This window comes from Sinohyriopsis cumingii, chromosome 8 (genome assembly GCF_028554795.1).
Source record: "Sinohyriopsis cumingii isolate HCF-2022 chromosome 8, ASM2855479v2, whole genome shotgun sequence".
In the NCBI taxonomy this organism is placed as follows: Eukaryota; Metazoa; Mollusca; class Bivalvia; order Unionida; family Unionidae; genus Sinohyriopsis; species Sinohyriopsis cumingii.
Window position 1 is genome coordinate 20,527,064 of NC_142968.1, and position 12,628 is coordinate 20,539,691.

The 12,628-nt window shown below is 37.7% G+C and overlaps 1 protein-coding gene across 3 annotated transcripts in view; it reads left to right on the forward strand.

The window, feature by feature from the left end:
- LOC149793101 (uncharacterized) overlaps window positions 1-12,628 on the forward strand; it is a 93,834-nt gene that overhangs the window by 65,799 nt on the left and 15,407 nt on the right. The window contains exons 2-7 of one of the 3 annotated variants that reach the window (XM_089967011.1): window positions 458-5,640; window positions 6,061-6,134; window positions 6,670-6,827; window positions 9,752-9,891; window positions 10,268-10,516; window positions 10,863-10,906. In XM_089967011.1, the coding sequence (XP_089823137.1) occupies window positions 458-5,640; window positions 6,061-6,134; window positions 6,670-6,827; window positions 9,752-9,891; window positions 10,268-10,516; window positions 10,863-10,883 (5,825 nt within the window). In that variant the 3' untranslated portion in view covers window positions 10,884-10,906. Of the gene's footprint in view, window positions 1-457; window positions 5,641-6,060; window positions 6,135-6,669; window positions 6,828-9,751; window positions 9,892-10,267; window positions 10,517-10,862; window positions 10,921-12,628 lie in introns of all 3 variants that reach the window. The other 2 variants (XM_089967010.1, XM_089967009.1) reach the window with 2 other exon arrangements.

Genomic DNA, 12,628 nt, shown 5'->3' on the forward strand with positions numbered 1-12,628 from the left:
CAGTAAAGTGACCTAGTCGATCGACATAATTTCCCATGGATATTTTCTATCTATACCGACCAATTCAGTTAAGGGGAGAGAGATGGAGGGGATAGGGACAGGATGAAATTAGTTCTTATATTCAGCAAACTAGAGCAAGTGTAATTTTATCAAATTATTTGGGGGATGGATATTTTTTACGAAAGAAATCGGAAGATAGACACCTCTCGAAAAAATAAAATTAAATGGCCAGTCTCTTTCGTGTTTGCTGTTTGTTGGGAGGTTACATACTCCGGATGTATATGTTTTTCTCTGATATCGGTTTTTTTATATTAAAAAATGTAGCTTTAAAACCGGTGCCCCAGAGCTCGCAAAAAACAAATGATCAATTCAGTTACCAGAATAGTAGGATGCCAAATACGTTATATTTGTTAAATCTTTTTGCGATCTTTTTACCAATTGAAATACTTTATTTCAGGTTCCACCATATTGTTAAGCTCATCATCTGCAGATACAAGCTCAGTGACAAGTTCCTCATCCATTAGTGGACTTTCTTCCACCTCTGCTACAATTTCGTTGATAGTTTCTCAAAGTTACTTGTCAACGGCAAGTTCAACGTTTGTATTGACAAGTTCATCAACAAGCCTATCATCTAGCATGACAAGTTCATCAGCAAGTTCATCAAATAGTACAACAACGGTGCCGGTCATAACGAGTGCTTCAACACTGATGATAAGTTCCATGCCAACTCTTACAAGTTCAACGTTGGCCACGACAAGCGCGTCCCAGGTTACGACAAACTCCGTCGGAGAAATATCAAGTTCTCAAATTGTAAGCTCGACAGTTTTGGCAAGTTCGACACCTGCGGTACCGACGTCTATTGCACCAACATCTTCACTTGGATCTTCATCAACTTCTGTCACATTAAGTTCTACACCAGGTGTTTCCACTTCGGCTCTTGTGTCGAGTCTGAGTTCTATGTCTATGATAAGCAGTCCTTTTGTAAGTTCCACGACACCAGGGTACAGCTCGTTACAATTATCACCTTCGTCTGTTGTATCTAGTTCAATGTCAATTGAAACTAGCTCTGGATCTTTTTCGATTAGTTCTACCCCTGTTTCGACCAGCTCCTCAACGATGATTTCTTCAACTACAGCCAGCGCTACCATGACAGCAGTTTCGCCATCAGTGTTGAGCAATTCTTCAACTGTCATTACTAGTTCCACATCAAGTTCATCCACAACAGGTTCAGCAACTATCCATGCGAGTTCCTATGAGACAATGGGTTCAACTTCAGTTGTCAGCAGTGTTCCCTCCATGATTACGAGTTCAATGTTCACGGATAAAAGTTCTTTAACAGGTCCGACAAGCTCTTTCCTATTGACAACAACCTCAGCTACATCATCTTTAAGCTCTTCACAAGCAGTTTTAAACTCTTCAGTTGTCATGACAAGTTCAGTACCAGTTGGATCATCATCTATTACAATGACGAGCGCGACACCAATCGCTACAGTTTCATCTGATTTTACAAGTACAACACCACCAGTAACAAGCTTTTCGCCTACTACTTCAAGTGATTCATCTGTGATTAAAACAAGTTCAACATCAGTATTATCAAGTTCTTCAACTTCTGTTACAACTGTTTCACTTATTGCTACAACATCCTTGCCAGAAGTTACAAGTTCAACGCCCACTGCTGTTAGCTCTTCAGTGGTGCCAGGAAGTTCCTCTTTTGTAATCGCAAGTTCAACATCAGGCGTACACAGTTCGTTATATTCAACTTCAACACAATTACTGTCAAGCACAGCAGCTGCTACTACAAGTTCTTCAACGATAAGCTCAGCCAGTGTGGCGACAATCTCAATACCCGCTAGTTCTTTTACCGACTCGATTTCATTGATTACAAGTTCAATGCCTGGAGTTATAAGTTCAACCAGCATGTTCACAAGTTTAATGCCGGCAGTTACAAGCTCATCCAGTCTGGCCACAAGTTCTATGCCTTCAGTTACAAGTTCAAACGTTATGATCTCAAGTTCAGTGCCTTCAGTTACAAGTTCAATCAATTTGGTCACAAGTTCGGTGTATGTAGACACGAGTTCAACCAGTATGGTCACGATTTCAATACCTGCAGTTACAATTTCAACCACAGTAATCACAAGTTCAATGCATGCAGTTACAAGTTCGACTAGCATGGTCACGAGTTCAATGCCTTCAGCTGCAAGTTCAGCCAGCATGGTCACAAGTTCAGTGCTTTCAGTTACAAGTTCAACAACTATGATATCAAGCTCAATGCCTGCAGTTACAACTTCAAGCAGTACGATTGCAAGTTCATCGCATGCAGACACAAGTTCAACCAGTATAGTTAATAGTTCAATGCCAGCAGTTTCAAGTTCAAACACTATGATCGCAAGTTCGTTTCCTGCAGTGACAAGTTCTACCATTATAATCACAAGTTCAATACCTGTAGTTACAAGTTCAACCAGTACGTTAAGTTCAATGGCTATGGTTACAAGCGCAACAAATATGGTTACAAGTTCATTGACTGCAGTTCCAAGTTCAACCACTATAATCACAAGTTCAATTCCTCCAGTCACAAATTCAACCAGTATGGTAAGTTCACTGCCTGTAGTTACAAGTTCAACCAGTGTGATCTCAAGTTCAATTCCTGCAGTTCCAAGTTCAACCAGTATAGTCACAAGTTCAATGCCTGGAGTTACTAGTTCAACAATTATGATTAATAGTTCATTGCACGCAGATACAAGCTCGACCAGTATGATCAGTTCAGTGCCTGTAGTTACAAGTTCAACAAGTATGATATCAAGTACAAAGCCTGAAGTTACAAGTTCAACAAGTGTGGTCACAAGTTCAGTGCCTGGAGTTACTAGTTCAACAACTATGATTACGAGTTCATTGCATGCAGATACAAGTTCGACCAGTATGATCAGTTCAGTGCCTGTAGTCACAAGTTCAACCAGTATGATATCAAGTTCAAAGCCTGAAGTTACAAGTTCAACTGATATGGCCACAAGTTCAATCCCTGCAGGTACAAGTTCAACAGGTATGATTACAAGTTCAGTGACTGTAGTTACAAGTTCAACTAGCATGATATCAAGTTCTATGCATAGAGTTACAAGTTCAACCAGTATGATATCAAGTTATATGCCTACAGTTACAAGTTCAACCAGCATGATATCAAGTTATATGCCTACAGTTACAAGTTCAACCAGCATGATATCAAGTTCTATGCATACAGTTACAAGTTCAACCAGCATTATATCAAGTTACATGCCTACAGTTACAAGTTCAACCAGCATGATATCAAGTTATATGCCTACAGTTACAAGTTCAACCATCATTACATCAAGTTCAATGCCTGCGGTTACAAGTTCAACTGGCATGGTCACAAGTTTAGTAACTGCAGGTACAAGTTCAACAAGTACGGCCACAAGTTCAATGCCTGCAGTTACAAGCTCAACCAGTATGCTATTAAGTTCAGTGCCTGCATTTACAAGTTCAACTGGCATTATCACAAGTTCAGTGCCTGCAGCTACAAGTTCAACAAGTATGGTCACGAGTTCAATACCCGCAGTTACAAGTTCAACCACTATGACCAGTTCTGTGCCTTCAGTGACAAGTTCAATCATTATTGTCACAAGTTTTATGCCCTCAGTTACAAGTTCAACCACTGTTATCCAGAGTTCATTGCATACAGATACAAGTCCGACTAGTATGATCAGTTCATTGTCTGCTGTTACAAGCTCATCCAGTATGATTACAAGTTCAATGCCCGCAGTTACAAGTTCAACCAATGTGATATCAAGTTTAGTGTCTTCATTTACAAATACGTTCTCAAGTTCAAAGCATGAAGTTACAAGTCAAACAAGTATGGTCGCAAGCTCAATGTCTACAGTTACAAGTTCAATCAGTATGATCACAAGTTTAGTTTCAACGGCGACAAGTTCAGTCTCCATCGATACAAGCACAATCTCTACATCCGTGAGTACCAGTCCAATACTATCGGGTTCTGCCTCAGTGATGACAAGCTCAACACCTGTGATATCAAGTTCATCTTCTACTTTCACTAGCTCATATAGTCAAGCTGTATCGATCACAAACTTAATATCACCATCGATGGTCACGAGCACAGTCTCTGTCGTAACATCAATGCCAGTAGTCATTAACTCAACATATGAAGCCACCAGTTCAACACCTGTTGCATTAACTTCAACTACCACAGTCGTAAGTTCAATTATTGCACCAGCAAGCTCAACACCAGTTATTACTACGCCAACCATTTTACCCACGAGCTCATCAAATATTACTATTAGCTCCTCGCAAGTTGTGACGAGTTCAGCATCTATCATTGCAACTGCATCTCCCATGGCAACAAGTACGCTATTGACTACAGCTATTGAATCAACAACTTTTCTTACAAGTTCAGCTCCTGCGATCACAAGCTCATCAAGCAAGGCTGTTAGCTCGACAGTTGTAGACACAACTTCAGCTACAAATGTCATGAATTCAACGCTTGGTTTTACAAGTTCTGTACCTGTCATAGCAACTTCAGCTTCAGCGTCTGTGTTTTCTTCGACACTCATATTCACTAGTGCTGCTACTTCTGTTACAATTTCTACACCAGTTGCAACGCCATCGTCTACAACTCAAGAATTCACAAATGCTACTCCTACAATTACTAGCTCAGTATCATTTACCACACTATCATCAACAGGTGCAACAAGTTCAACATCGGTAATGACAAGTTCACCAGCTCTCTCGTCTTCACATGTAACAAGCTCAACACCCTCCGTTGCATCTTCGGTTATAAATACAACAAGTTCCACAATGGAATTGATCACATCAACACCAGTTGTAACAAGTTCAACCCCAAACATTACAATTACTACCACGGTAATGTCAAGTTCAATGACAACCGATACGATTTCCTCGACAGGATTGGTAACTTCCACACCTGCATCAAGTTCAACACTAATCATACAAAGTTCGACCCCTGTGACAACAAGTGTGACTCCTGTAAGCACATCTTCATCCACAATTACAACAACTTCAACAGAAATTGTCGCAAGCTTTACTACTTTCTTCACAACGTCAATCATTACAACAACTTCAACTCCCATTGTCACAACTTTTACACCGACAGCAACTAGCTCGACACTTGACATCACACCTTCATCAACTACTGCCTCGACTTCAACACAGATTGTAACATCAACGCCAGTGATGACTTCAACGTTAGTATCGACAACTTCAACACCAGCTGAAACAACATTAACCACTCCAGCAATATCATCAACTTCTGTTACCATAGCTTCGTCAACAATTGATACATCTGCAACATCAGTTGTTACAACGTCAACATCTTTTATAACATCGAGCTTTGTTTCACCCACTTCTTCAACGTCTGCATTGTCAACTTCTGAAGTGGTTGTACCCACAACTTCAGGAACAATTACCCAAACATCAACTATCGTTCCAACTAGTACCGTAACAACGTCGTCAACGGTCACGCCAACATCGACTCCTACACAAATTGTTACCGCCGTTGGAAGCTTTATTATTCAGACTGGCGTCAACTACTCAACAGAACTTGACAATACATCCTCAGAGCAGTACAAGCAGCTCAGGACACTTGTTGAAACAAAGGTAAGGTTCACATGTCTTCACCAACAAAGAGAGAGAGAGAGAGAGAGAGGGAGAGAGAGAGATTAACAGAGCTGCATTTACGCATGCTTTACCATATGAAGATATCTTAAACAGTGAAGACGCCTCAAAGGCCATGAAATAAGTTTGCATGCGTTAAAGTCCAACGTTTCATTAATAATTCTATAACAGTCCATACATAGTGAAAACATATTGGCACTCCTGATTTAACACTCCTGATTTTAGCTTGTATGCTTATATGCAGGCAGTCTTACCTTAAAATATACTTATTTCTGACCGGGAACAGTTGTATAGTTTCACATAAAAGAAGGACATTCAGCATTATGTGCGGTTTGTATTGCCAATTACTTTAGCACACTAAGAAATTGTCACTCAGTATCTACGTTTTCATATGCATTTTAGGTGAACCAGTCTCTTCGTGCAGGGAGTAAACAACTTGGCCGCCAGTTTCTGGGACTTTCAGAAGTCAAATTTTCGTGAGTATATGAATATATTCTGGCATGCTTTATGATGCCACAAGTTCTCTGTCATAACGGTGCATACTTTAGTAAACATTGTTTCATATCATTAGTATCTGTATGTAAAATGTAATTGTTAGTAGCTAAATGTAGCTTAACCGACTCGATAAAATACTGCTTAATATCAACGCCATCTAAAACAGTTCTTTGAAAAATCAACTCTGCATAATTCTTAAAAATATCTTCAACATAATAACTGTATAGATCCAACAAAATTACATTGACAGAGTTTTTCTGGGGAGACACTTGTAACCTCTGTTTTCTAAAGAAATATATTTGAGACAACTTTCTGAATCGATGCCGAGACAACGATATATATGGCCTAATAGTTTTTATTCCCAATATACATTAATGCATATGTGGTCGACAGATAAATGTCAATTCGTTTTCAAGGGAGATGATTAGGGCTAATCAGGGTGTACTGAGGAAATGTAAACGTGTATAGCGACATCTATAGGAACTCTCTGAAATGTCAGCTGTTCTCCAATTTCAGACAAGGAAGTGTTGTTGTGAATTTCACAGCTCAGTTTAGGGACGAACCAAACTCTCCAATAAATTCAAGCATTTTGACAACGGTTCTCAAGGACGGCTTGACCAATTCGTCAATCAGTGGCGATTGGAAAGTGAATGTTGACAGCATTAAAGTAGACGGTGAGTATTGTTACTGTAAAATTAGTCTTTCTTTAAAAGTGTTCATTGAAAATTGGTCTTTCTTTAAAAGTGTTCATTGAAAATTGGTCTTTCTTTAAAAGTGTTCATTGAAAATTGGTCTTTCTTTAAAAGTGTTCATTGAAAATTGGTCTTTCTTTAAAAGTGTTCATTGAAAATTGGTCTTTCTTTAAAAGTGTTCATTGAAAATTGGTCTTTCTTTAAAAGTGTTCATTGAAAATTGGTCTTTCTTTAAAAGTGTTCATTGTACCCCAATTTCGAGACGCGATTTTTTCATAGGATGTATTTTCTCCTTCCATATGTCTATGTATTCGTATTGTCCTTCCATGTGTCCATTTATTCGTTCGTCATTCATTGATCTTGTCTTTTCATCTGTCCATGCGATCATCCATCCTTCCATCTGTCTATGCATTAGTCTCGCCTTCCATCTGTCAATGCATTCGTCCGTCTTTCCATCTCTCCGTGCATTCACCCATCCTGTCTGCTAATCCAGGATATAACTTCTATTCCACTTTATTGATTGACATCCAAACATAGGTGCATTGATATGTGATAAATTTGTCTATAAACTGGGTCATTGTGATCTTCTTTCCGGGATTTATATTTTAAAAAAAACAACAATTACTCAATAATTGAGATTTACCTCAAATTGAAACATCTTTTCACCTTTTCCATGAAACTTGCTCAGTATTTTGTGCATCTGGTTAGCACGATACCTCATTTTTTGGATTCCTTGAACATTGTTATATCATTGCTCTGCCTTCCACACCAATGTCACTTATTTACCTCCATTTTTCATTGTAGGTACATTTTATGAGTAAGCGGTGGCACATACCAAAGCTAGGTTGTCATAACCTATTATGTATACATTATTAAACTATTTTATCTGAACCCAATACATGCCACAGAAGTGGGGCCTGTTTTGTGACCTGCTGGTAGCTAACAACTCTTGTTTTATTTAAACTTTCATGTAATGAGTGCATAAATTCTGTAAGGAGGCACAGTTCACCTGATGCAAATTTGGTTTTCTCATATTTAACGCACTACTTTCATGATTCATTTCTGCACTGATATGTTTATGTGTCAGAAAAGCTCTATTATTTCCACATTACGTTTGTCTGGCCTGTGTTAGCATTTAGTGGGAGAAAAGTGTAAATCTTCCTAAGAGAAAATTAGGGTATGTATTATTGACAAGTTTGGAGTTTCTGTGTACATGCTGGAGTCAAGTTTTGACAGGTTTTGGCGTCTTTACCTACATACTGGAACATCTTTGGGTTTTATGTACATGTTGGAATTGTTAACGGGTTGGAGCTTTGTGTAAATGTTGGAGTTATTGACAGATTTGGATATATATATATATATATATATATATATATATATATATATATATATATATATATATATATATATGCTGGAGTTATTGACAGGTTTGAGGTTTTTATATACACTCACAATAATAACAAAGAGCAGAGTGTATGTGCTTGTGTGTGTGATTTGGATTTTTAACTTAGCTTTAAAAAAAATTCATGCATATCGCTACGATCTCTGCTGTGTGGTAGTTTATAGTGATGTCGAACACTGGGGCGTCTTGCCCGAGACATGTGGCATGATGTCCCACCCAGTCACATTATCCTGACACCAGGCCGACCAGCCCTAACAATAACCTCTTAATGCTAAGCGCCAAGCGAGGCAGCTGTTAATACCATTTTTTGTAAGTCTTTCATATGACTCGGCCTGGGTTCGAACCCGCTACCTCTCACATCAGAGGCGGACGCTAAACCACTTAGGTCACCGGAAAGATCAGGCTGTACATTACATCTTTCATTTCTCATATTCCACTCTTTGTTCAGTAAACAATATAAATCAATCAATCAATCACCCTGGCAGCATCAAGAATATTAGTAATTTGTTTTCTTTGTAATAATCAAGTTATTAAAGTCCTACATAAATCATACAGCAATGAGCAGTTAAAATCTCGTTTTACCTATAACTTTTGCCTTGTAAATTTTTTTATCGCATTCTATAATTGTAGTATGACATTATGTGCAAATTAGTTTACCGAGAGACAAATATTTAATTCTATAATTGTAGCATTACGTATTTGTCTCTCGGTAAACTAATTTGCACGTAATGTCAAAGGATTGCCAAATTAATTACAATTAAATCAATACCTTTTGTGTGATTTATTAGGATCCATTCATTTTAAGATCCATTTTAGACTCTTTATATATTTTTACGATATTATTGTTTATTGTACTTTCAACAATTTTAAAAGTTGACTTGTATGTATAGAAGGTAATAATTTCATATAAAATTTAATGATTTTTTTAATTGCTTCTTTATGTACTTACATTGAACTTAAGCTGCATTTAGGTTGTTTATTTCTTGTGTTATGTAGCAAATTTCTCAGTTCACGTCAGTAAATAATGTTATCGCAGGATGGCCAAGCCGATGATGTACATGCCTGTTTTCAGGGGAGATAAATCAGTGTTGAACTGTAGTCTGCATAAGAAACGCATGTTTTGGACCATCGACTTTCAGTCCTTGGCATGTTTTGGACCATCGACTTTCAGTCCTTGGCATGTTTTGGACCATCGACTTTCAGTCCTTGGTATGTTTTGGACCATCGACTTTCAGTCCTTGGCATGTTTTGGGCCATCGACTTTCAGTCCTTGGTATGTTTTGGACCATCGACTTTCAGTCCTTGGCATGTTTTGGACCATCGACTTTCAGTCCTTGGTATGTTTTGGACCATCGACTTTCAGTCCTTGGTATGTTTTGGACCATCGACTTTCAGTCCTTGGTATGTTTTGGACCATCGACTTTCAGTCCTTGGCATGTTTTGGACCATCGACTTTCAGTCCTTGGTTGATATATTTTTAAGTACTGAATTTAATTTGTTTTAGTCGTGACAGCCACAACCATCGCACCAGCTAGTAGCACAACGTGGGCTCCTCAGAAGGAACAACTGCCAAACTGGGGAATTGCGGTTATAGTATGTGGAGGTGTTGTCCTCATTTTTCTCATAGCTCTCATTTGTGCCCTGGTAAGTTCAAATACGTTTTCAAAATGTTTCTCTTTTTGTAGTTACTTTTTTTTTATCACGCTTTCAATATTCCATTTTCTCTAAGTGCCTTCTTAAACCGAGGTGAAACAGTCCAGATAGAAAAAGCATTACTTTCTTAGGATTTTGTCACAAACTTTTATTTCTCCTGTTACTAGCTCTATGTGTACTTATAATACTTAATAAACTGTATCTGAACGGAAATGGAAGAAATAGGAAACAAAAGAAAGAAAGAAACGAAAAGATTTAATGTGATTTCAGTTGTTTGCAACAAATAAATCGCAAATAAATTTTAAAAAATGGAACTATCTGATACCATTATTCATTTAGCGATTATTTACATTTTCGCTTTCTACAGTGCCAGCGTCGTCATGCGCGTCACAAGTATGCACTTACAGAGGACCCGGATGATATAGGCTACAGGAGAAGCTGGTCTAGTAGCGAAATTAATGACTACACTTATGATAATAAAATGATACATGAGGGAAACCTAGCGGAAACACACGAAGTTAAACAACCTGTAGCATTCTACAATTTAACAAATAGAGATTTAAATGGCGGTCAAGACGCAGCAGACGACGTGTCACCAAACCAGTCCACAGATAACGTGAGTGTCATAATTATTTGATTTATTCTATGATTACTTGTTTCATTTTATTTTGTCTATTTTCATATTTGCAAGAAGACAGTCAGCTTTACAGGTTTTCTTTTTCTTTTGGATAGGCGTCATATCATAATTCTACCGAATATACGTATATTTTGATTATTTTTGTAATCTGATATCGTCTGTCTTTTTTCTTAGACGTACTTTTACAACTGTCCTTTTCAAGTTTGCGTAATTAAAAAGTAAATGAACTATGATATTTTTAAAACTGCTTTCAAATATAATTTTATGACATCCCGTGTCCACCAATATATTCATGGTATTTCATAAAATAATTTGCCTTCCTCAGAATAAAACCACATCCTTGTGAGATTTCCGGATTTCCTAGAAAAGGTACAACATAGGGTGTAAGTATACATTTGCTGCACAGTAGTTTTCCAACGTTTTGTAAGCAGCGTGCCCTTTTTGCACAAGCTATTCGTTTCCCGGGTAACCAGAAGATAACCTTTGAATTAACCTGTACTAACAATGAACCCTTTGGTTCCTGATTAACATGCATTTAATACCGTTTCTTTCTAACAACGCTTAACATTTTAGATGTTATTATTTGGTTATAGATCATAGAAAAATTGTAATCGAAGTATATGTTCACAGTATTCTGTTTGAATTGTCAGTGTTTCGTGTCACAGTATGCTCCATGCCATCAAAACGAAACCTTCTTAGCTTTCCATGTCGAACCAAACGAGCATTTGCGATGGCCTATCGTCCTTCTCTTGTTCATTATACATCCCTGTGTAGTGTAATTGTATCAAGCCATCAAACCCAAGCATTTCGTTTTTCGGGTCAGACCAAAAGAGTTTTAACGAAGGTCTATCGTCCATCGTCTTTAATATATCAACATTGTGTTACCGCTACTCCTTAGCTACTATGGGAGGATTACCATGGAAAGTAACACACATATTTAGGACAAATTTATGTTCATCTTGTGTGAAAACAGTGTCCCTCAAATATCCAATATAGCTAGCACGAAGGCGATTCTGACAATTCTTCCATCGTTACTTCTTCTAAACGGATGGTCATATTAAAATGGAGTTTCCTGTACAAGAGTCTTGTGACGTGTGGTCAGTCTCAATTGATAAAGCGCCGATCTGATCTCCAGTATGGCCGCCATGGTAACCATCTTGAAAAAGTTGTTACAGCTACTTCTGAACAGATGATCATACAGGCAAAGAGTTTGGGCTAAAATTCTTCTTTTTGATATCTACTCGGTCGAAAACAAAAAAAAACAATAAAAAAACCCCAAACCCAGAAACTTGCTGATCAGACTGCAAAAACGATGGCCTTGGTCCTGTTATCACCATTCCTCTTAAAGGCGAGTGTCGTATCAATATGACGTTTTCACTAAACTACCTCTTTCTATATGTGATTGGTCCTAAATAAAAATTAGGTTTAATGAGACTTTCCAGAATTTGAAAACTCTTGTAACAGTTACTTCTCTCTGATGGATGACCATACCATCATTTTGTTTTTAAGATACTTATTTATTGCACTTGATAGTTGTTGCTGTATAGAACTGATATTTATCCAACCTCCATAATTTCTGCCCGACGGCTGTTATCTTTCTTGAATGGATGATCATATAGATATTTAGTTTTCAATACCAAATATGTATCTGTTTTTATTAACATCCAGCCTGGCACAAAAGGGGTCATCTTGAAAATCGTTTTATTACTACTTATTGCATTGAAACTGGTTTTCACTAAAACACATCTTGAAATATTTAATTGGCTCTAAATAAATGGCGTAGCTGTAATCTTTATCATATCTTCACGTTTCTGAATGATTTTGGAAACCAGACAATTGGATCAAGTTCGATGCCATTGCTTGCTTTTCAATACTTGAGCGAGCTTGCTTATGCACACAATGGCTTATACATGTGAATTTTGACGAGACTTTGTACGGATCCGCATTTCAAAGAACAAGTTGATAGTCAACACCATGACATTATTTTATGCTTGAAGATTGTAACTCAACTTCACTGGCGTATGCATTGAATCATGCCACTTAATAACAATTTCTTCTTCTCTGAACAATATTAATTATAATTTGAGCCGG